The following is a 25,390-nucleotide window of genomic DNA, read 5'->3' as shown; positions in this document are numbered from 1 at the left end:
GTCTCTGTGTGTCTCTGTGTGTCTCTGTGTGTCTCTGTGTGTCTCTGTGTGTCTCTGTGTGTCTCTGCGTGTCTCTATGGGTCTCTCTGAGTGCGTGTCTCTGCGTGTCTCTGCGTGTCTCTATGGGTCTCTCTGAGTGTGTCTCTGCGTGTCTCTGTGTGTCTCTGCGTGTCTCTATGGGTCTCTCTGAGTGCGTGTCTCTGCGTGTCTCTGCGTGTCTCTATGGGTCTCTCTGAGTGTGTCTCTGCGTGTCTCTGTGTGTCACTGCGTGTCTCTATGGGTCTCTCTGAGTGTGTGTCTCTGCGTGTCTCTGCGTGTCTCTGCGTGTCTCTATGGGTCTCTCTGAGTGTGTCTCTGCGTGTCTCTGTGTGTCTCTGCGTGTCTCTATGGGTCTCTCTGAGTGCGTGTCTCTGCGTGTCTCTGCGTGTCTCTATGGGTCTCTCTGAGTGTGTCTCTGCGTGTCTCTGCGTGTCTCTGCGTGTCTCTATGGGTCTCTCTGAGTGTGTGTCTCTGCGTGTCTCTGCGTGTCTCTGCGTGTCTCTGCGTGTCTCTCTGAGTGTGTGTCTCTGTGTGTCTCTGTGTGTCTCTGCGTGTCTCTATGGGTCTCTCTGAGTGTGTGTCTCTGCGTGTCTCTGCGTGTCTCTATGGGTCTCTCTGAGTGTGTGTCTCTGCGTGTCTCTGCGTGTCTCTGTGTGTCTCTGTGTCTCTGTGTGTCTCTATGAGTGTGTGTCTCTGTGTGTGTGTCTCTCTGTGTCTCTGCGTGTCTCCGCGTGTCTCTGCGAGTTACGTGAAAGACGGCGGGCATGACGCTGTAGAAGTGGTTGGCCTGCTCGCGGTTGAAGTTGTCCCTCTGGCCCAGGAAGTCGGAGCGACTCTCCTCGGCGGCGCGCTTGCGAGCGGCGGCGGCGGCGCGCGACTTGTCGATGTCGGCGCGCGACGAGTTGGCGTCGCCGTCGTGACGAAGCATCGTCTGGCGGGCTCGGTCCGCCTCGCGAGAGTCACGCTCGCACTTGCGCTTGCTCTGTGCGGCGCGCGCAGTCGTGGTGGTGGTGTGTTAGTGTGTGTGTTAGTTTGTGTGTTTGTTTGTGTTTGTTTGTGTGTGTGTTGGTGTGTGTGTTAGTGTGTGTGGTCGGCCTCGCGAGAGTCACGCTCGCACTTGCGCTTGCTCTGGGTGGCGCGCGCAGTCGTGGTGGTGGTGTGTTAGTGTGTGTGTTAGTTTGTGTGTTTGTTTGTGTTTGTTTGTGTGTGTGTGTGTGTTGGTGTGTGTGTTAGTGTGTGTGGTCGGCCTCGCGAGAGTCACGCTCGCACTTGCGCTTGCTCTGGGTGGCGCGCGCAGTCGTGGTGGTGGGTGTTAGTGTGTTTGTTGGTGTGTTGGTTTGTTGGTGTGTGTTTGTTTGTGAGTTTGTGTGTTGGTGTGTGTGTTAGTGTGTGTGGTAATAGCTGCTCATTCAGAGGAGGAGTTGGAGACGCTGCTGCTGAGACTGGAGTGTGCCACTAAGAGATGGGGCCTTACCATCAGCCCTACCAAAACTAAGCACCTGCCTGGGTATTTTGTACCATCGGACACTCCACCCCCACAACTCCCCATCGGTGATGGGGCAGTTGTGGAGAGAGTGGAGAGTTTCCCATACCTGGGCAGTGTGCTCATGACCGGCTCCGGTTTAACAGCAGAGGTCTCACTCCGAATCAGTCGAGCGGCAATATCTTTTCATCGGTTGCGTAACGCTGTGTGGAAGCTACCTGGTCTGTCCCTCCGCACGAAGCTTCAGGTCTTCACGGCCACGGTCATTCCCTCCCTTCTCTACGCTTGCGAAACGTGGACCCCCCTAGTGGAGCATCTTCGCCGGTTGGAAACGTTTATGCTGGCCTGCCTACGATCCATCCTGGGTTTAACCAGGCTGGATTGTGTGAGGAGATCACAAATCCTTTAAAGATCTGGGCAAAGTCCCATCGGTGAGCTCCTCCGGCAGGCAAGGCTGCGTTGGCTGGGTCATGTAGCCCGCATGCCCAGCCACCGCATGCCTAAACAGCTTTTGTTCGGCCGGATCGAGGGGGCTAAACGGGCGCGGCACGGGCTAGAAAAGAGATGGAGTGATGTGGTACAGGAGGATGTGGAGCTGAGTGGACTTGCCGATGACTGGTACCAGCGGTGTCAAGATCGGCCTCTGTGGAGGAGGCTCGTGAAGGACGCTGCTACTGGGCAGTTGGAGGCAGTCGCCCTCCAACAACAACGGAGGGCGGAGGAGCGACGCTCACAACAACGAGCGGAGCGCCGGGTGGCTAAAGCACAGCAAGTTGGTACAGTAGGGGGCACAGGTGGTGCATCAGCCAGTCATCTCGGTCAGTCGACCCGTGGCACCTGCTGGGTCTGCCCCGTGACCTCCTGCCAGCGGGCGTTCGACACTTCACGTGGCCTCAGGGTGCACATGGCCTGGCACAAGCGTCGTGGTGACGTCACCGCCACTTAGTGGCGAATGGCGGTTGTTGTTGTGTCTGTGTGGGGAGCGGTAGTGTAGTGGGTAGTGCTACGCTGCGCTATGAACCCGGCGACCCGAGTTCGATTCCCGCTCATGGCCAACACCGCCAGCTACAATTATCTGAACCGGTCCTGGGTCTCCCCTAGGTCGACTCAGCCTCAAATGGTGTACCGGTGTGCAGTAAACATCGCTAGCACTGGGGAGACAAAGTCGGCCGGGCGTGGTTGCTGGCCACCGACCCCCCCTCGTGTTCTCGCGAACAGCACTTGCCCCTACAGTCTGTCAGAGGCTACACGGGGGACCTTTGTCTTTGTCTTGGGGGGGGGGGGGGTGGTGGGGGGGGGGGGTGACCGCCAACTCACCTCCTCCACCTGCTTCCAACACGTGTCCAGGTGCCGCTGTGCTCGCCGCCCCTCGTTCAGCAACTGGGAGTCGGGGATAGGGGGGGGGGGGGCGAGATTTGACGGCGAGATTTGACGGCGAGATTTGACGGCGAGATTTGACGGCGAGATTTGACGGCGAGATTTGACGGCGAGATTTGACGGCGAGATTTGACGGCGAGATTTGACGGCGAGATTTGACGGCGAGATTTGACGGCGAGATTTGACGGCGAGATTTGACGGCGAGATTTGACGGCGAGATTTGACGGCGAGATTTGACGGCGAGATTTGACGGCGAGATTTCAAAAAGGTCACGTCACCCCACGGTTAAGGCACGGCACCGGCGAAATGCCTCCCCACCGCCCCCCCCCGCTCGCCCCACCCCTCCCCCCGGGGTGTTTTGGCCATACTTCCCCGCTCTGGTGAGCGCGCGTTTGGCGATGGTTGGAGTAAGCGCAGCGGCGGTTCGGTTATCAAGACCGGCTAGGCCTCTTGGTCGCCTCAGGGCAATGCCATGCACCTAGCCTGGCACAGTAGGGGGGTACAGGTGGTGCATGTGGCCAATTATCTCGGTCGGTCAACCCGTGGCGCCTGCAGGGTCTGTCCCGTGATCTCATGCACCTAGCCTGGCACAGCAGGGTGGTACAGCTGGTGGTGCATCTACCGGTCATCTCAGTCAGTTAACACGTAGCACCTGCAGGGTCTGTCCCGTGACCTCCTGCACCTAGCCTGGCACAGCAGGGGGCACAGGTGGTGCATCTGGCAGTCATCTCAGTGAGTCAACCCATGGCACCTGCAGGGTCTGTCCGGTGACCTCCTGCACCTAGCCTGGCACAGCAGGGGGCACAGGTGGTGCATCTGGCAGTCATCTCAGTGAGTCAACCCATGGCACCTGCAGGGTCTGTCCGGTGACCTCCTGCACCTAGCCTGGCACAGCAGGGGGCACAGGTGGTGCATCTGGCAGTCATCTCAGTGAGTCAACCCATGGCACCTGCAGGGTCTGTCCGGTGACCTCCTGCACCTAGCCTGGCACAGTGGGGGAGCACTGCTGGTGCATCCGCCAGTCATGTCAGTTAGAATAACCTGTTTGATGAGTATGGGTCTCTGTGGGTCTCTGTGAGTGTGGGTCTCTGTGGGTCTCTGTGGGTCTCTATGAGTGTGGGTCTCTGTGGGTCTCTGTGAGTATGGGTCTCTGTGGGTCTGGGTCTCTGTGGGTCTCTATGAGTGTGGGTCTCTGTGGGTCTTTGTGAGTATGGGTCTCTGTGGGTCTCTATGAGTGTGGGTCTCTGTGGGTCTCTGTGGGTCTCTATGAGTGTGGGTCTCTGTGGGTCTCTGTGAGTATGGGTCTCTGTGGGTCTCTGTGAGTATGGGTCTCTGTGGGTCTCTGTGAGTGTGGGTCTCTGTGGGTCTCTATGAGTATGGGTCTCTGTGGGTCTCTGTGGGTCTCTGTGAGTATGGGTCTCTGTGGGTCTCTGTGGGTCTCTATGAGTATGGGTCTCTGTGGGTCTCTGTGAGTGTGGGTCTCTGTGGGTCTCTATGAGTATGGGTCTCTGTGGGTCTCTGTGAGTATGGGTCTCTGTGGGTCTCTGTGGGTCTCTATGAGTGTGGGTCTCTGTGGGTCTCTGTGAGTATGGGTCTCTGTGGGTCTCTATGAGTATGGGTCTCTGTGGGTCTCTGTGAGTATGGGTCTCTGTGGGTCTCTGTGGGTCTCTATGAGTCTCTATGAGTATGGGTCTCTGTGGGTCTCTATGAGTATGGGTCTCTGTGGGTCTCTGTGAGTTTGGGTCTCTGTGGGTCTCTGTGGGTCTCTGTGAGTGTGGGTCTCTGTGGTCTTTATGAGTATGGGTCTCTGTGGGTCTCTGTGGGTCTCTGTGAGTGTGGGTCTCTGTGGGTCTCTGTGAGTGTGGGTCTCTGTGGGTCTCTGTGAGTGTGGGTCTCTGTGGGTCTCTGTGGGTCTCTGTGAGTGTGGGTCTCTGTGGGTCTCTGTGGGTCTCTATGAGTGTGGGTCTCTGTGGGTCTCTGTGAGTGTGAGTCTCTGTGGGTCTCTATGAGGATGGGTCTCTGTGGGTCTCTGTGAGTGTGGGTCTCTGTGGGTCTCTGTGGGTCTCTATGAGTATGGGTCTCTGTGGGTCTCTATGAGTGTGGGTCTCTGTGGGTCTCTGTGGGTCTCTGTGAGTGTGGGTCTCTGTGGGTCTCTATGAGTATGGGTCTCTGTGGGTCTCTGAGTGTGGGTCTCTGTGGGTCTCTGTGAGTATGGGTCTCTGTGGGTCTCTGTGGGTCTCTATGAGTGTGGGTCTCTGTGGGTCTCTGTGGGTCTCTATGAGTATGGGTCTCTGTGGGTCTCTGTGGGTCTCTATGAGTGTGGGTCTCTGTGGGTCTCTGTGAGTATGGGTCTCTGTGGGTCTCTGTGGGTCTCTATGAGTGTGGGTCTCTGTGGGTCTCTGTGAGTATGGGTCTCTGTGGGTCTCTGTGGGTCTCTGTGGGTCTCTGTGGGTCTCTATGAGTATGGGTCTCTGTGGGTCTCTGTGGGTCTCTATGAGTGTGGGTCTCTGTGAGTATGGGTCTCTGTGGGTCTCTGTGGGTCTCTGTGAGTGTGGGTCTCTGTGGGTCTCTGTGAGTGTGGGTCTCTGTGGGTCTCTGTGAGTGTGGGTCTCTGTGGGTCTCTGTGGGTCTCTGTGAGTGTGGGTCTCTGTGGGTCTCTGTGGGTCTCTATGAGTGTGGGTCTCTGTGGGTCTCTGTGAGTGTGAGTCTCTGTGGGTCTCTATGAGTATGGGTCTCTGTGGGTCTCTGTGAGTGTGGGTCTCTGTGGGTCTCTGTGGGTCTCTATGAGTATGGGTCTCTGTGGGTCTCTATGAGTGTGGGTCTCTGTGGGTCTCTGTGGGTCTCTGTGAGTGTGGGTCTCTGTGGGTCTCTATGAGTATGGGTCTCTGTGGGTCTCTGAGTGTGGGTCTCTGTGGGTCTCTGTGAGTATGGGTCTCTGTGGGTCTCTGTGGGTCTCTATGAGTGTGGGTCTCTGTGGGTCTCTGTGGGTCTCTATGAGTATGGGTCTCTGTGGGTCTCTGTGGGTCTCTATGAGTGTGGGTCTCTGTGGGTCTCTGTGAGTATGGGTCTCTGTGGGTCTCTATGAGTGTGGGTCTCTGTGGGTCTCTGTGAGTATGGGTCTCTGTGGGTCTCTGTGGGTCTCTGTGAGTATGGGTCTCTGTGGGTCTCTGTGGGTCTCTATGAGTATGGGTCTCTGTGGGTCTCTGTGGGTCTCTATGAGTGTGGGTCTCTGTGAGTATGGGTCTCTGTGGGTCTCTGTGGGTCTCTATGAGTGTGGGTCTCTATGAGTGTGGGTCTCTGTGGGTCTCTGTGAGTATGGGTCTCTGTGGGTCTCTGTGGGTCTCTATGAGTGTGGGTCTCTGTGGGTCTCTGTGAGTATGGGTCTCTGTGGGTCTCTGTGAGTATGGGTCTCTGTGGGTCTCTATGAGTGTGGGTCTCTGTGGGTCTCTATGAGTGTGGGTCTCTGTGGGTCTCTGTGAGTATGGGTCTCTGTGGGTCTCTGTGGGTCTCTATGAGTGTGGGTCTCTGTGGGTCTCTGTGAGTATGGGTCTCTGTGGGTCTCTATGAGTGTGGGTCTCTGTGGGTCTCTGTGAGTATGGGTCTCTGTGGGTCTCTGTGGGTCTCTATGAGTGTGGGTCTCTGTGGGTCTCTATGAGTGTGGGTCTCTGTGGGTCTCTGTGGGTCTCTATGAGTGTGGGTCTCTGTGGGTCTCTGTGGGTCTCTGTGAGTATGGGTCTCTGTGGGTCTCTGTGGGTCTCTGTGAGTATGGGTCTCTGTGGGTCTCTGTGGGTCTCTGAGTATGGGTCTCTGTGGGTCTCTGTGAGTATGGGTCTCTGTGGGTCTCTGTGAGTATGGGTCTCTGTGAGTATGGGTCTCTGTGGGTCTCTGTGAGTATGGGTCTCTGTGGGTCTCTATGAGTATGGGTCTCTGTGGGTCTCTGTGGGTCTCTATGAGCGTGGGTCTCTGTGGGTCTCTATGAGTATGGGTCTCTGTGGGTCTCTGTGAGTATGGGTCTCTGTGGGTCTCTGTGGGTCTCTATGAGTGTGGGTCTCTGTGGGTCTCTGTGAGTATGGGTCTCTGTGGGTCTCTGTGGGTCTCTATGAGTATGGGTCTCTGTGGGTCTCTATGAGTATGGGTCTCTGTGGGTCTCTGTGAGTATGGGTCTCTGTGGGTCTCTATGAGTGTGGGTCTCTGTGGGTCTCTGTGAGTATGGGTCTCTGTGGGTCTCTGTGGGTCTCTATGAGTATGGGTCTCTGTGGGTCTCTGTGAGTTTGGGTCTCTGTGGGTCTCTGTGGGTCTCTGTGAGTGTGGGTCTCTGTGGGTCTCTATGAGTATGGGTCTCTGTGGGTCTCTGTGAGTGTGGGTCTCTGTGGGTCTCTGAGTATGGGTCTCTGTGGGTCTCTGTGGGTCTCTATGAGTGTGGGTCTCTGTGGGTCTCTATGAGTATGGGTCTCTGTGGGTCTCTGTGGGTCTCTATGAGTGTGGGTCTCTGTGGGTCTCTGTGGGTCTCTGTGAGTGTGGGTCTCTGTGGGTCTCTGAGTATGGGTCTCTGTGGGTCTCTGTGGGTCTCTGTGAGTGTGGGTCTCTGTGGGTCTCTGTGGGTCTCTGTGAGTATGGGTCTCTGTGGGTCTCTGAGTGTGGGTCTCTGTGGGTCTCTGTGGGTCTCTGTGGGTCTCTATGAGTATGGGTCTCTGTGGGTCTCTATGAGTGTGTGTCTCTGTGGGTCTCTGTGGGTCTCTGTGGGTCTCTGTGGGTCTATGTGGGTCTCTATGAGTATGGGTCTCTGTGGGTCTCTGTGGGTCTCTGTGGGTCTCTATGAGTATGGGTCTCTGTGGGTCTCTATGAGTATGGGTCTCTGTGGGTCTCTATGAGTATGGGTCTCTGTGGGTCTCTGTGGGTCTCTATGAGTGTGGGTCTCTGTGGGTCTCTGTGGGTCTCTATGAGTGTGGGTCTCTGTGGGTCTCTGTGGGTCTCTGTGAGTCTCTGTGGGTCTCTATGAGTATGGGTCTCTGTGGGTCTCTATGAGTATGGGTCTCTGTGGGTCTCTGTGAGTGTGGGTCTCTGTGGGTCTCTGTGAGTCTCTGTGGGTCTCTATGAGTATGGGTCTCTGTGGGTCTCTATGAGTATGGGTCTCTGTGGGTCTCTGTGGGTCTCTATGAGTATGGGTCTCTGTGGGTCTCTGTGGGTCTCTATGAGTGTGGGTCTCTGTGAGTATGGGTCTCTGTGGGTCTCTATGAGTGTGGGTCTCTGTGAGTATGGGTCTCTGTGGGTCTCTATGAGTATGGGTCTCTGTGGGTCTCTGTGTGTCTCTGTAAGTATTTCGCTTCTGCAGTAAATCTCCACGTGGTGATGATGATGATGATGCTGACAATGCACGTGGTAGAGCTGTTATCATTTGTGATGCCCAGGGTCAGTCCTCTTATGAAAACATCAGCCTATTGGAGAGGCCTTAGCCCGGCAAAATATTTTTTGTTAAAAATCCGGCGGAAAAATAACAAACAAAAGAAACATTTCTAACAAACATCTCGATTCTCATACCGGTGGCGACGCTGGGGGGCATTTCACCGGCGTAAAATAAGAAAAAAATAACGTTTCAAACAAACACCCCGATTAAATTTCGATTTAAAGCTTTCGTGACTGCAGGGATTCATCTTCTTGGTTCTTTTGGTAAAGTCACGTAGAAGGTAAATAATAAAATAATAAAAATAAAACATAATAAAATAACAATTCTCACGACGTTTCGGCCACAACGCAAGCAGCCGCCCTCAGGTGAAGAACAGGGCTGTCGGAAAGACAGCGTCTGAATGAAGAACAGGTCTGTCGGGAAGACAGCGTCTGAATAAAGAACAGGTCTGTCGGGAAGACAGAGTCTGAATGAATAACAGGTCTGTCGGGAAGACAGCGTCTGAATGAAGAACAGGTCTGTCGGGAAGACAGCGTCTGAATAAAGAACAGGTCTGTCGGGAAGACAGCGTTTGAATGAAGAACAGGTCTGTCGGAAAGACAGCGTCTGAATGAAGAACAGGTCTGTCGGGAAGACAGAGTCTGAATGAATAACAGGTCTGTCGGGAAGACAGCGTTTGAATGAATAACAGGTCTGTCGGGAAGACAGCGTCTGAATGAAGAACAGGTCTGTCGGGAAGACAGCGTCTGAATGAAGAACAGGTCTGTCGGGAAGACAGAGTCTGAATGAATAACAGGTCTGTCGGGAAGACAGCGTTTGAATGAAGAACAGGTCTGTCGGAAAGACAGCGTCTGAATGAAGAACAGGTCTGTCGGAAAGACAGCGTCTGAATGAAGAACAGGGCTGTCGGAAAGACAGCGTCTGAATGAAGAACAGGTCTGTCGGGAAGACAGCGTCTGAATGATGAACAGGTCTGTCGGAAAGACAGCGTCTGAATGAAGAACAGGTCTGTCGGGAAGACAGCGTCTGAGTGAAGAACAGGTCTGTCGGAAAGACAGCGTCTGAATGAAGAACAGGTCTGTCGGGAAGACAGCGTCTGAATGAAGAACAGGTCTGTCGGGAAGACAGCGTCTGAATGGAGAACAGGTCTGTCGGAAAGACAGCGTCTGAATGAAGAACAGGTCTGTCGGAAAGACAGCGTCTGAATGAAGAACAGGTCTGTCGGGAAGACAGCGTCTGAATGAAGAACAGGTCTGTCGGGAAGACAGCGTCTGAATGGAGAACAGGTCTGTCGGAAAGACAGCGTCTGAATGGAGAACAGGTCTGTCGGGAAGACAGCGTCTGAATGGAGAACAGGTCTGTCGGGAAAACAGCGTCTGAATGAAGGACAGGTCTGTCGGGAAGACAGCGTCTGAATGAAGAACAGGTCTGTCGGGAAGACAGCGTCTGAATGAAGAACAGGTCTGTCGGAAAGACAGCGTCTGAATGAACAGTAGGTCTGTCGGAAAGACAGCGTCTGAATGAAGAACAGGTCTGTCGGAAAGACAGCGTCTGAATGAACAGTAGGTCTGTCGGAAAGACAGCGTCTGAATGAAGAACAGGTCTGTCGGGAAGACAGCGTCTGAATGAACAGTAGGTCTGTCGGAAAGACAGCGTCTGAATGAAGAACAGGTCTGTCGGGAAGACAGCGTCTGAATGAAGAACAGGTCTGTCGGGAAGACAGCGTCTGAATGAAGAACAGGTCTGTCGGAAAGACAGCGTCTGAATGAACAGTAGGTCTGTCGGAAAGACAGCGTCTGAATGAAGAACAGGTCTGTCGGGAAGACAGCGTCTGAATGAACAGTAGGTCTGTCGGAAAGACAGCGTCTGAATGAAGGACAGGTCTGTCGGGAAGACAGCGTCTGAATGGAGAACAGGTCTGTCGGGAAGACAGCGTCTGAATGAAGAACAGGTCTGTCGGGAAGACAGCGTCTCGATTCTCGCGCCGGCGTCGGCGCTCGTCGGCGCTCACCGCCTTGCGCTGCTGCTTGGCCTCGGCGTGGTAGCGCGCCAGGCTGCCCACCACGCGCTCCGCCAGCGTGTCGGCAAGCAGCTCGCGGTGCCCCGCACAGTCGCCCAGCTGCTGCAGCGTCGCAAAGAAGGCGCGGCACGACGTGTAGCTGGGGCGGGCACGCGGGGGGAGGGGGGTGGGGGGTCACAGGGTGGGGGGTGGGGGTCATTGACAGTGACACGTGGGGTGTGGGTGACACTCACAGTGGGTGGGGTGTCACTCACAGGGTGTCACTCACAGGGTGTCACTCACAGAGACACGTGGGGTGTGGGTGTCACTCACAGGGTGTCACTCACAGAGTGTCACTCACAGGGTGTCACTCACAGGGTGTCACTCACAGAGACACGTGGGGTGTGGGTGACACTCACAGTGGGTGTGTCACTCACAGTGACACGTGGGGTGTGGGTGTCACTCACAGTGAGTGGGTGTGTCACTCACAGAGACACGTGGGGTGTGGGTGTCACTCACAGTGGGTGGGGTGTCACTCACAGGGTGTCACTCACAGAGACACGCGGGGTGTGGGTGACACTCACAGTGGGTGGGGTGTCACTCACAGTGACACGTGGGGTGTGGGTGTCACTCACAGGGTGTCACTCACAGGGTGTCACTCACAGGGTGTCACTCACAGGGTGTCACTCACAGGGTGTCACTCACAGGGTGTCACTCACAGGGTGTCACTCACAGAGACACGTGGGGTGTGGGTGTCACTCACAGTGGGTGGGGTGTCACTCACAGGGTGTCACTCACAGAGACACGCGGGGTGTGGGTGACACTCACAGGGTGTCACTCACAGGGTGTCACTCACAGGGTGTCACTCACAGGGTGTCACTCACAGAGACACGTGGGGTGTGGGTGTCACTCACAGTGGGTGGGGTGTCACTCACAGGGTGTCACTCACAGAGACACGCGGGGTGTGGGTGACACTCACAGTGGGTGGGGTGTCACTCACAGTGACACGTGGGGTGTGGGTGTCACTCACAGGGTGTCACTCACAGGGTGTCACTCACAGGGTGTCACTCACAGGGTGTCACTCACAGAGACACGTGGGGTGTGGGTGTCACTCACAGGGTGTCACTCACAGGGTGTCACTCACAGGGTGTCACTCACAGAGACACGTGGGGTGTGGGTGTCACTCACAGGGTGTCACTCACAGGGTGTCACTCACAGGGTGTCACTCACAGAGACACGCGGGGTGTGGGTGACACTCACAGGGTGGGGTGACACTCACAGGGTGACACTCACAGGGTGTCACTCACAGAGACACGCGGGGGGTGGGTGTCACTCACAGGGTGGGGGTCACAGGGTGGGGGTCACCCCCCTAGCTTCCGGTGTGACGCTTTTTTTTTTAAACTAAAACTCAACTCATGAAACATTTATCCTACCTGAACACATTTTTAAACCGAAACTAAATTACAAAAAATGTCTAAACTAAAACAGTTTTTTTTTAACTAAATGAAGGTTGATATGCACTGTCCTTGAAGTTGATTGATCCACACCCGAGACAGCTTTTCTTAGAGCCCAGTCTCCATTGGTGTTGGACCAGATGGTGCATTGTCTTTGAGTTGTGCGCCTTTTGGCGTCATCTGGTCCAACCCATGTGAGACTAGGCTCTAAGGAAAGCTGTCTCGGGTGTGGACCAATCAACTTCAAGGACAGTGCATATCATTGTCATCATCAGAGTTGTTTCTTTTTGTTTGCATTATGGCTGCAGGTATTGTGGTCTATGCAAACATGACTCCTTGTAAAAAGGTGTCAGTTTTGTTGCCAGATAAAAGGGTAAAAAACCAATTATCATATTTTTTACTGGCAAATGAGGTTCCAATGGTGTAAATGCTTCACCCAGAGCTCTCATCCTCTGATGGTGCATTGTCTTTGAGTTGTGCGCCTTTTGGCGTCATCTGGTCCAACACCATGTGAGACTGGGCTCTAAGGAAAGCTGTCTCGGGTGTGGACCAATCAACTTCAAGGACAGTGCACATACATTATCATCATCAGAGTTGTTTTCTTTTGTTTGCATTTTGACTGCTTGTGTCGTGGTTATTGCAAACATGCTGCCTTGTCAGTTTTTGTACCAGTTGAAAGGGTAAAAACCTGTCACTAAATAAAGTTTTTTTCATTTTCCACACCAGCGGACCGTAGCAGCTTGTCGCCGCCACCGTGACCACCGGTACCGCGGTCGTTCACCGCAGCCGGCACCGGCAACGCCGGGTGAAACCCTCGCGACCTACGCCGCCTGGCAAGCCAGCGTCCCCCCCCTGGCCGCGCCGGAGAGCTCCGCTCACCTGTTCTCCTCCTCGGTGACGCGCTTAGGCAGGTACTTCTTCTGCAGGTTCCTGCGGAGCACAGCGCGGACACGCATTGTGCGTGTGTGTGTTGTGGTGTGCGTGTGTGTGTGTGTTGTGCTGTGTGTGTGTGCTGTGTGTGTTGTGTGTGTGTGTTGTGCGTGTGTGTTGCTGTGTGTGTGATGCGTGTGTGTGATGCGTGTGTGTGTTGCTGTGTGCGTGTGTGCGTGTGTTGTGGTGTGCGTGTGTTGTGCTGTGTGTGTTGCGGCGTGTGTTGTGCTGTGTGTGTTGCGGTGTGTGCGTGTGTTGCGGTGTGTGTGTTGCGGTGTGTGTTGTGTGTTGCGGTGTGTGTTGCGGTGTGTGCGTGTGTGTTGCGGTGTGTGTGTGCGTGTGTGTGCGTGTGTGTTGCGGTGCGTGTGTGTGTGTTGCGGTGTGTGTTGTGCGTGTGTGTTGCGGTGTGTGCGTGTGTGTTGCGGTGTGTGTGTGCGTGTGTGTGCGTGTGTGTTGCGGTGCGTGTGTGTGTGTTGCGGTGTGTGTTGTGCGTGTGTGTTGCGGTGTGTGCGTGTGTGTGCATGTGTGTTGCGGTGTGTGCGTGTGTGTTGCGGTGCGTGTGCATGTGTGTGTGTGCATGTGTGTGTTGCGGTGTGTGCGTGTGTGTTCGTGTGTGTTGCGGTGCGTGTGTGTGTGTGTGTTGCGGTGTGTTTGTGTTGCGGTGTGTGTGTTGCGGTGTGTGCATGTGTGTGTGTTGTGTGTGTGTATGTGTTGTGGTGTGTGTGTTGCGGTGTGTGTGTTGCGGTGTGTGCATGTGTGCATGTGTGTGTGTGTATGTGTTGTGGTGTGTGTGTTGCGGTGTGTGTACGTGTGTGTGTTGAGGTGTGTGTGTTGCGTGTGTGTGTTGCGGTGTGTGTGTTACGGTGTGTGCGTGCGTGTTGTGTGTGCGTGTTGTGGTGTGTGTGTGTTGCGTGTGGTGTGTTGTGGTGTGTGTGTGTTGCGTGTGTGTTGCGTGTGTGTGTATTGTCGTGTGTATGTTGCGGTGTGTGTGTGTTGCGGTGTGTGTGTGTTGCGGTGTGTGTGTGTGTTGCGGTGTGTGTGTTGCGGTGTGTTTGTGTGTTGGGGTGTGTTTGTGTGTTGGGGTGTGTGCGTGCGTGCGCGCGCGTGCGTGTGTGTGCGTGTGTGTGCATGCACGTGCGTGCGTGCCCGTGCGTGCGTGCCCGTGCGTGCGCTGTGTGTGTGTTGTGTGTGTGTGTTGTGTGCGTGTGTGCGTACGTGCGTGTGCGTGCGTGTGCGTGCACGTGCGTGCGTGCCCGTGCGTGCGCTGTGTGTGTGGTGTGCGTGTGCGCGTGTGCGTGCGTGTGCGTGTGTGCGCTGTGCCCGCCTACCGCAGCTGCTTGGCGTAGGCGGCCTCCACGTCGGCGCGTTCGCGCACAAACTTGGAGAGCCGCTCCAGGAACTCGAGACCCCACCCCGTGTGGCGCTCCACCGCGTCAAACTGGTCCTGGGGGGGGCCGGGCGGGGGGCGAGGGGGGGGGGGCAATTCAGATTCCCTGTGAGCAGAGGTCGCAACCGGGTACCCGATACCCGTACCCTACCCGATACCCGGCTACCCGTACCCGGCCGGGTACAGGTACCCGTGTGCGACCCTGGTGCGGCCGGGATCGGGTACGGGTAGGCCGTGAGTCACTGGTGAGTCACCGTGATTGTCACTCATTTCCCAACTTCTTGTCTCTTCTCACAATTCAAGTTCCTAGAATCAACCCACCCGCGCCTGCAACACGGCTTCATCCCAGAGGTCGCAATCGGGTACCCGATACCCGTACCCTACCCTATACCCGTACCCGGGTATGGGTAGGCCGTGAGTCACTGGTGAGTCACCCTTTGTCACTCATTTCGCAACGTCTTGTCTCTTCTCACAATTCAAGTTCCTAAAAATCAACCCACCCGCGCCTGCAACACGGCTTCATCTCAGAGGTCGCAATCGGGTACCCGTACCCATACCCGGCTGGGTACGGGTAGCTGGGTATCGGGTAGGGTACGGGTACCCGTACCCGGCTGGGTACGGGTACCCGTTTGCGACCCTGGTGCGGCCGGGTACGGGTACGGAATCAAAACCCGTTTGCACGACCTCTGCCTGTGAGATCTTCACTCAAAACTGCTCTAGAGGAGGAGTTGTACACCCCTTAGCTGCCGCTGCTATTCAGTGGCCTAAAATCAAATGTTGCAGCGTTCAGGATGAACGCTGCAACAACGTACGATCTCGTGTTTTTGCTTCAGTGCGCTGATCTTTAAAGGTGCGTTCGAAAAATGTTGATACCTCTACTGACGCTCCTGCTGTTGTGGAGTTACTCATGCTGCCAGCTATGGCTGCAGGGTTTTGGTGGTACATGTTGTTAATGTGGTTCATTGTGAAATTTCGGTCGCAGTTCCTATGATCACTGGCGCATTGCTTTCATGGCTTTAATTTGGTGATTTCGAAAACGTTTTTTGGTTTGGCCATTGATGCTGCTAATCCTGCATAACGCACGGGCATGTTATGACTTTGAAACCACCCGCCCACCTCGTACGCATTCCACAAGTAGTGATTATCTTCTTGGTTCTTTCGGTAAAGTCACGTAGAAGGGAAATAAGAAGGGAAATAATAAAATAATAAAAATAAAACATGATAAAACATAATAAAAAAATTGTGAGAATTATTTTATTATGTTTTATTTTTATTATTTTATTATTTCCCTTCTACGTGATGACTTTACCGAAAGAACCAAGAAGATGAATCCCTGCAGTCACGAAAGCTTTAAATCGAAATTTAAGTAGTGACTAATCCCATATCTGCATTTCCCATAAATATGCTAAATTCCTCTTGATATGCAAATTCGTTTGTCAAGGCGCTCTTCCCTCTCCAACCCAGCAGCTTAAATATACGCTGCCAAGCCTGGTGGTGTTTCATTCAGACGCTGTCTTTCCGACAGACCTGTTCTTCACCTGAGGACGGCTGCTTGCGTTGTGGCCGAAACGTCGTGAGAATTATTTTATTATGTTTTATTATGTTTTATTTTTATTATTTTCCTTCTACGTGACTTTACCGAAAGAACCAAGATTGGCCACGTTTGTGTTGTTGTAGTACGGAGTTAGAATGATGGCCTTAATCTAAGTTGTCTTGTGGTTGTTGTTGTTGTTGTTTGACTTGCATCCCACTGGGATTTTTGCACACAGCGTTGGTGTGTAACGGTGATTTTTGTGCAATATTTTGCAGTTTTTTCCTGGATTTTTCTGTTTGCACTCAGTCACATATTCACTTTAAGATGTTTTCTTGTTCATGTTTCATGATTTTTGTTTGTTGCGGTTGCACCCGATTCAAGAGCCGAATGGCTCACAGGGCTACACCAAATAAATGAAATTGAAAACCGAGATTGACCATCAACCTTCATGGCGTCTGTGACCAGCACAGCGGCCAAACGGGGGCTCTGGACGGGTGCGAGGGGCTGGTAACCCCTCCACCTTCAATCAACTACCACGAACGACACGTACACACACACACGTGTACACGCAACAAAGATCCCCCGTGTAGCCTTAACAGACTGTAGGGGCAAGTGCTGTTAGCGAGCACCTATGAAGGCCGGAACGGCACACGAGGGGGCGGGTGGCCAGCACCACGCACGGCCGCCTTTGTCTCCCCAGTGGCGATGTTTACCACACACCGCACCAGCTACTCATTTCAGGCTGAGTCGACCTAGGGGAGGCCCAGGACCGGTTCAGATAATCGTCACCGGCGTTGGCCGTGAGCGGGAATCGAACCCGGGTCGCCGGGTTATTAGCGCAGCGCGCTAACCGCTGCACCACCGCTCCCCACAACAGCAACAACAACCGCCATTCGCCACTAAGTGGCGGTGACGTCACCACGACGCTTGTGCCAGGCCAGGTGCACCCTGAGGCCACCACGTGAAGTGTCGAACGCCCGCTGGCAGGAGGTCACGGGGCAGACCCAGCAGGTGCCACGGGTCGACTGACCGAGATGACCGAGATGACTGGCTGATGCACCACCTGTGCCCCCTACTGTGCCGACTTGCTGTGCTCCCCACACACACACACACAGACACACGCGTGTACACACACACAACACACACAGACACACGCGTGTACACACACACAACACACACACACACAGACACACACACGCACACACACACAACACACACGGGGGAAACACACATCCCCAGCAATACACAGAGAGACAAGGCGATGTCTGCGATGTCTGAAGGGCTCACAACGCCCTGGACAATCACAACCGTCGCAGGATCAAGGGTACGGCAAGATAGTCGAGCGAGGAAGGGAGGGAGGGACACCCCTGGTGCCTTGAGCACCTAAGATTAGCGCGGTTTGGCTGGCTACGTACGGCGCTAAAGAAGTTCAGCATACACACTATGCTAAACATTGCATTATACACCACACTGTAATACAAATATACTATACTATTATACCACCACCACCACCACGACCACCACAACCACCACCACGACCACCACCACCATCACCACCACCACCACCACAACCACCAACACCACCACGACCACACCACAACGACCACTATCACCACGACCACCAACACTCATAGACACACAGAGACCCATACTCATGGAGCCCAACAGAGACCCATACTCATAGAGACCCACAGAGACCCACACTCATAGAGACCCACAGAGATCCATACCCATAGAGACCCACAGAGATACATACTCATAGAGACCCACAGAGACCCATACTCATAGAGACCCACACTCATAGACACCCACAGAGACCCATACTCATAGAGACCCACAGAGACCCACACTCATAGAGACCCAGAGACCCACACTCATAGAGACCCACAGAGACCCATACTCATAGAGACCCACAGAGACCCACACTCATAGAGACCCACAGAGACCCATACTCATAGAGACCCACAGAGACCCACACTCATAGAGACCCACAGAGACCCATACTCATAGAGACCCACAGAGACCCACACTCATAGAGACCCACAGAGACCCACATTCATAGAGACCCACAGAGACCCACACTCATAGAGACCCAGAGAGACCCACACTCATAGAGACCCACAGAGACCCACACTCATAGAGACCCACAGAGACCCACACTCATAGAGACCCACAGAGACCCATACTCATAGAGACCCACAGAGACCCACACTCATAGAGACCCACAGAGACCCACACTCATAGAGACCCACAGAGACCCACACTCATAGAGACCCACAGAGACACTCACACCTGTCTCTCTCTCACACTCACACCTGTCTAACTCACACTCACACCTGTCTAACTCACACTCACACCTGCCTCTCTCTCACACCTGTCTCTCTCACACTCACACCTGCCTCTCTCACACTCACACCTGTCTCTCTCTCACACTCACACCTGTCTCTCACACTCACACCTGTCTCTCACACTCACACCTGTCTCTCTCTCACACTCACACCTGTCTCTCTCTCACACTCACACCTGCCTCTCTCACACTCACACCTGTCTAACTCACACTCACACCTGTCTCTCTCTCACACTCACACCTGTCTAACTCACACTCACACCTGTCTCTCTCTCACACTCACACCTGTCTCTCTCTCACACTCACACCTGCCTCTCTCACACTCACACCTGTCTCTCTCTCTCACACTCACACCTGTCTCTCTCTCACACTCACACCTGTCTCTCTCTCACACTCACACCTGCCTCTCTCACACTCACACCTGTCTCTCTCTCTCACACTCACATCTGTCTCTCTCACACTCACACCTGTCTAACTCACACTCACACCTGTCTCTCTCACACTCACACCTGTCTAACTCACACTCACACCTGCCTCTCTCACACTCACACCTGTCTCTCTCTCACACTCACACCTGCCTCTCTCACACTCACACCTGCCTCTCTCTCACACTCACACCTGTCTAACTCACACTCACACCTGCCTCTCTCTCACACTCACACCTGCCTCTCTCACACTCACACCTGTCTAACTCACACTCACACCTGTCCCTCTCTCACACTCACACCTGTCTCTCTCTCACACTCACACCTGTCTAACTCACACTCACACCTGTCTCTCTCTCACACTCACACCTGTCCCTCTCTCACACTCACACCTGTCTCTCTCACACTCACACCTGTCTAACTCACACCTGTCTCTCTCTCACACTCACACCTGCCTCTCTCTCACACTCACACCTGCCTCTCTCTCACACCTGTCTCTCTCACACACTCACACCTGTCTCTCTCTCACACTCACACCTGTCTCTCTCACACTCACACCTGTCTAACTCACACTCACACCTGTCCCTCTCTCACACTCACACCTGCCTCTCTCTCACACTCACACCTGTCTCTCTCTCACACTCACACCTGTCTCTCTCTCACACTCACACCTGTCTCTCTCTCACACTCACACCTGCCTCTCTCTCTCACTCACACCTGTCTCTCTCTCACACTCACACCTGTCTCTCTCTCACACTCACACCTGCCCCTCTCTCACACTCACACCTGTCTCTCTCTCACACTCACACCTGTCTCTCTCTCACACTCACACCTGCCTCTCTCTCTCACTCACACCTGTCTCTCTCTCACACTCACACCTGTCTCTCTCTCACACTCACACCTGTCTCTCTCTCACACTCACACCTGCCTCTCTCTCTCACTCACACCTGTCTCTCTCTCACACTCACACCTGTCTCTCTCTCACACTCACACCTGCCCCTCTCTCACACTCACACCTGTCTCTCTCTCACACTCACACCTGCCTCTCTCTCTCACTCACACCTGTCTAACTCACACTCACACCTGTCTCTCTCTCACACTCACACCTGTCTCTCTCACACTCACACCTGTCTAACTCACACTCACACCTGCCTCTCACACACTCACACCTGTCTCTCTCTCACACTCACACCTGTCTAACTCACACTCACACCTGCCTCTCTCTCACACCTGCCTCTCTCTCACACTCACACCTGCCTCTCTCTCACACTCACACCTGCCTCTCTCACACTCACACCTGTCTCTCTCTCACACTCACACCTGTCTCTCTCTCTCACTCACACCTGTCTCTCTCTCACACTCACACCTGCCTCTCTCTCTCACTCACACCTGTCTCTCTCTCACACTCACACCTGTCTCTCTCTCACACTCACACCTGCCCCTCTCTCACACTCACACCTGTCTCTCTCTCACACTCACACCTGCCTCTCTCTCTCACTCACACCTGTCTAACTCACACTCACACCTGTCTCTCTCTCACACTCACACCTGTCTCTCTCACACTCACACCTGTCTAACTCACACTCACACCTGCCTCTCACACTCACACCTGTCTCTCTCTCACACTCACACCTGTCTAACTCACACTCACACCTGCCTCTCTCTCACACCTGCCTCTCTCTCACACTCACACCTGCCTCTCTCTCACACTCACACCTGCCTCTCTCACACTCACACCTGCCTCTCTCTCACACTCACACCTGTCTCTCTCTCACACTCACACCTGCCTCTCTCTCTCACACTCACACCTGTCTCTCTCACACTCACATCTGTCTAACTCACACTCACACCTGTCTCTCTCACACTCACACCTGTCTCTCTCTCTCACACTCACACCTGTCTCTCTCTCACACTCACACCTGCCTCTCTCTCACACTCACACCTGTCTCTCTCTCACACTCACACCTGTCTCTCTCTCACACTCACACCTGTCTAACTCACACACACACCTGTCTCTCTCTCACACTCACACCTGTCTCTCTCACACTCACACCTGTCTCTCTCTCACACTCACACCTGTCTAACTCACACTCACACCTGTCTCTCTCTCACACTCACCTGTCTCTCTCTCACACTCACACCTGTCTAACTCACACTCACACCTGTCTCTCTCTCACACTCACACCTGCCTCTCTCTCACACTCACACCTGTCTCTCTCTCACACTCACACCTGTCTAACTCACACTCACACCTGTCTAACTCACACTCACACCTGTCTCTCTCTCACACTCACACCTGCCTCTCTCTCACACTCACACCTGTCTAACTCACACTCACACCTGTCTCTCTCTCACACTCACACCTGTCTCTCTCTCACTCACACCTGCCTCTCTCTCACACTCACACCTGTCTCTCTCTCACACTCACACCTGCCTCTCTCTCACACTCACACCTGTCTAACTCACACTCACACCTGTCTCTCTCACACCTGTCTAACTCACACTCACACCTGTCTCTCTCTCACACTCACACCTGCCTCTCTCTCACACTCACACCTGTCTAACTCACACTCACACCTGTCTCTCTCTCACTCACACCTGCCTCTCTCTCACACTCACACCTGTCTAACTCACACTCACACCTGTCTCTCTCTCACACTCACCTGTCTCTCTCTCACACTCACACCTGTCTCTCTCACACTCACACCTGTCTCTCTCTCACACTCACACCTGTCTAACTCACACTCACACCTGTCTCTCTCTCACACTCACCTGTCTCTCTCTCACACTCACACCTGTCTCTCTCTCACACTCACACCTGCCTCTCTCTCACACTCACACCTGTCTAACTCACACTCACACCTGTCTCTCACACACTCACACCTGTCTCTCTCTCACACTCACACCTGCCTCTCTCTCACACTCACACCTGCCTCTCTCTCACACTCACACCTGCCTCTCTCTCACACTCACACCTGCCTCTCTCTCACACTCACACCTGTCTAACTCACACTCACACCTGTCTAACTCACACTCACACCTGTCTCTCTCTCACACCCACACCTGTCTCTCTCTCACACTCACACCTGTCTCTCTCTCACACTCACACCTGTCTGTCTCTCACACTCACACCTGTCTCTCTCTCACACTCACACCTGTCTCTCTCACACTCACACCTGTCTAACTCACACTCACACCTGTCTCTCTCACACTCACACCTGTCTCTCTCTCTCACACTCACACCTGTCTCTCTCTCTCACACTCACACCTGTCTAACTCACACTCACACCTGTCTCTCTCTCACACTCACACCTGTCTCTCTCTCACACTCACACCTGTCTAACTCACATACACACCTGTCTCTCTCTCACACTCACACCTGTCTCTCTCACACTCACACCTGTCTCTCTCTCACACTCACACCTGTCTAACTCACACTCACACCTGTCTCTCTCTCACACTCACCTGTCTCTCTCTCACACCTGTCTCTCTCTCACACTCACACCTGTCTCTCTCTCACACTCACACCTGTCTAACTCACACTCACACCTGTCTCTCTCTCACACTCACACCTGCCTCTCTCTCACACTCACACCTGTCTCTCTCTCACACTCACACCTGTCTAACTCACACTCACACCTGTCTAACTCACACTCACACCTGTCTCTCTCTCACACTCACACCTGCCTCTCTCTCACACTCACACCTGTCTAACTCACACTCACACCTGTCTAACTCACACTCACACCTGTCTCTCTCTCACTCACACCTGCCTCTCTCTCACACTCACACCTGCCTCTCTCTCACTCACACCTGCCTCTCTCTCACACTCACACCTGTCTAACTCACACTCACACCTGTCTAACTCACACTCACACCTGTCTCTCTCTCTCACTCACACCTGCCTCTCTCTCACACTCACACCTGTCTCTCTCTCACTCACACCTGCCTCTCTCTCACACTCACACCTGTCTCTCTCTCACACTCACACCTGTCTCTCTCTCACACTCACACCTGCCTCTCTCACACTCACACCTGCCTCTCTCTCACACTCACACCTGTCTCTCTCTCACACTCACACCTGTCTCTCTCTCACACTCACACCTGTCTCTCTCTCACACTCACACCTGCCTCTCTCTCTCACTCACACCTGTCTCTCTCTCACACTCACACCTGTCTCTCTCTCACACTCACACCTGTCTCTCTCTCACACTCACACCTGTCTCTCTCTCACACTCACACCTGTCTCTCTCTCACACTCACACCTGTCTCTCTCTCACACTCACACCTGCCTCTCTCTCTCACTCACACCTGTCTTTCTCTCACACTCGCACCTGTCTCTCTCTCACACTCACACCTGTCTCTCTCTCACACTCACACCTGCCTCTCTCACACTCACACCTGCCTCTCTCTCACACTCACACCTGTCTCTCTCTCACACTCACACCTGTCTCTCTCTCACACTCACACCTGTCTCTCTCTCACACTCACACCTGCCTCTCTCTCTCACTCACACCTGTCTCTCTCTCACACTCACACCTGTCTCTCTCTCACACTCACACCTGTCTCTCTCTCACACTCACACCTGCCCTCTCTCACACTCACACCTGCCTCTCTCTCACACTCACACCTGTCTCTCTCTCACACTCACACCTGCCCCTCTCTCTCACTCACACCTGTCTCTCTCTCACCCTCACACCTGTCTCTCTCTCACACTCACACCTGCCTCTCTCTCTCACTCACACCTGCCTCTCTCTCTCACTCACACCTGTCTCTCTCTCACACTCACACCTGCCTCTCTCTCACACTCACACCTGCCTCTCTCTCTCACTCACACCTGCCTCTCTCTCACACTCACACCTGTCTCTCTCTCACACTCACACCTGTCTCTCTCTCACACTCACACCTGTCTCTCTCACACTCACACCTGTCTCTCTCTCACACTCACACCTGCCTCTCTCTCACACTCACACCTGTCTCTCTCTCACACTCACACCTGTCTAACTCACACTCACACCTGTCTAACTCACACTCACACCTGCCTCTCTCTCACACTCACACCTGCCTCTCTCTCAAACTCACACCTGTCTCTCTCTCACACTCACACCTGTCTCTCTCTCACACTCACACCTGTCTAACTCACACTCACACCTGTCTAACTCACACTCACACCTGCCTCTCTCTCACACTCACACCTGCCTCTCTCACACTCACACCTGTCTCTCTCACACTCACACCTGCCTCTCTCTCACACTCACACCTGTCTCTCTCTCACACTCACACCTGTCTAACTCACACTCACACCTGCCTCTCTCTCACACTCACACCTGTCTCTCTCTCACACTCACACCTGTCTAACTCACACTCACACCTGTCTCTCTCTCACACTCACACCTGCCTCTCTCTCACACTCACACCTGCCTATCTCACACTCACACCTGTCTAACTCACACTCACACCTGTCTCTCTCTCACACTCACACCTGCCTCTCTCTCACACTCACACCTGTCTCTCTCTCACACTCACACCTGTCTCTCTCTCACACTCACACCTGTCTCTCTCACACTCACACCTGTCTCTCTCACACTCACACCTGTCTCTCTCACACACTCACACCTGCCTCTCTCACACTCACACCTGCCTCTCTCTCACACTCACACCTGTCTCTCTCTCACACTCACACCTGTCTAACTCACACTCACACCTGCCTCTCTCTCACACTCACACCTGCCTCTCTCTCACACTCACACCTGTCTCTCTCTCACACTCACACCTGCCTCTCTCTCACACTCACACCTGCCTCTCTCTCACTCACACCTGCCTCTCTCTCTCACACTCACACCTGTCTCTCTCACACACTCACACCTGCCTCTCTCACACTCACACCTGTCTCTCTCACACTCACACCTGTCTCTCTCTCTCACACTCACACCTGCCTCTCTCTCACACTCACACCTGCCTCTCTCTCACACTCACACCTGTCTCTCTCACACTCACACCTGTCTCTCTCTCTCACACTCACACCTGCCTCTCTCTCACACTCACACCTGCCTCTCTCACACTCACACCTGCCTCTCTCTCTCACACTCACACCTGTCTCTCTCTCTCACACTCACACCTGCCTCTCTCTCACACTCACACCTGCCTCTCTCTCACACTCACACCTGTCTCCCTCTCACACTCACACCTGCCTCTCTCTCACACTCACACCTGTCTCCCTCTCACACTCACACCTGCCTCTCTCTCACACTCACACCTGCCTCTCTCACACTCACACCTGCCTCTCTCACACTCACACCTGTCTCTCTCTCTCACACTCACACCTGCCTCTCTCTCACACTCACACCTGCCTCTCTCTCACACTCACACCTGTCTCCCTCTCACACTCACACCTGCCTCTCTCTCACAATCACACCTGTCTCTCTCTCACACTCACACCTGTCTAACTCACACTCACACCTGTCTCTCTCTCACACTCACACCTGTCTAACTCACACTCACACCTGCCTCTCTCACACTCACACCTGTCTCTCTCTCACACTCACACCTGCCTCTCTCACACTCACACCTGTCTCTCTCTCACACTCACACCTGCCTCTCTCTCACACTCACACCTGTCTAACTCACACTCACACCTGTCTAACTCACACTCACACCTGCCTCTCTCACACTCACACCTGTCTCTCTCTCACACTCACACCTGTCTCTCTCACACTCACACCTGTCTCTCTCACACTCACACCTGCCTCTCTCTCACACTCACACCTGCCTCTCTCACACTCACACCTGTCTCTCTCTCACACTCACACCTGTCTCTCTCTCACACTCACACCTGCCTCTCTCTCACACTCACACCTGTCTAACTCACACTCACACCTGTCTAACTCACACTCACACCTGCCTCTCTCTCACACTCACACCTGTCTCTCTCTCACACTCACACCTGCCTCTCTCACACTCACACCTGTCTCTCTCTCACACTCACACCTGTCTCTCTCTCACACTCACACC

At 54.0% G+C, this 25,390-nt stretch overlaps 1 protein-coding gene across 1 annotated transcript; it reads right to left on the bottom strand.

The window, feature by feature from the left end:
• Positions 1–1,079: 1,079 nt before the first annotated feature.
• Positions 1,080–15,162, bottom strand: LOC144741473 (formin-binding protein 1-like). The gene is made up of 6 exons (XM_078623997.1): positions 15,157–15,162; positions 14,015–14,130; positions 12,636–12,686; positions 10,315–10,462; positions 2,840–2,902; positions 1,080–1,319 (listed from the first exon to the last, which is right to left on the bottom strand). The coding sequence occupies exons 1-6, from the start codon at positions 15,160–15,162 to the stop codon at positions 1,269–1,271; spliced, it is 435 nt and encodes a 144-aa protein (XP_078480123.1). The 3' UTR covers positions 1,080–1,268.
• Positions 15,163–25,390: the final 10,228 nt, after the last annotated feature.

This window comes from Lampetra planeri, unplaced genomic scaffold (genome assembly GCF_965212315.1).
Source record: "Lampetra planeri unplaced genomic scaffold, kcLamPlan1.2.h2 scaffold_564, whole genome shotgun sequence".
Taxonomy (NCBI): Eukaryota; Metazoa; Chordata; class Hyperoartia; order Petromyzontiformes; family Petromyzontidae; genus Lampetra; species Lampetra planeri.
The sequence above is the reverse complement of the archived record's forward strand: the minus strand, read 5'-3'. Positions and strand labels throughout refer to the sequence as shown.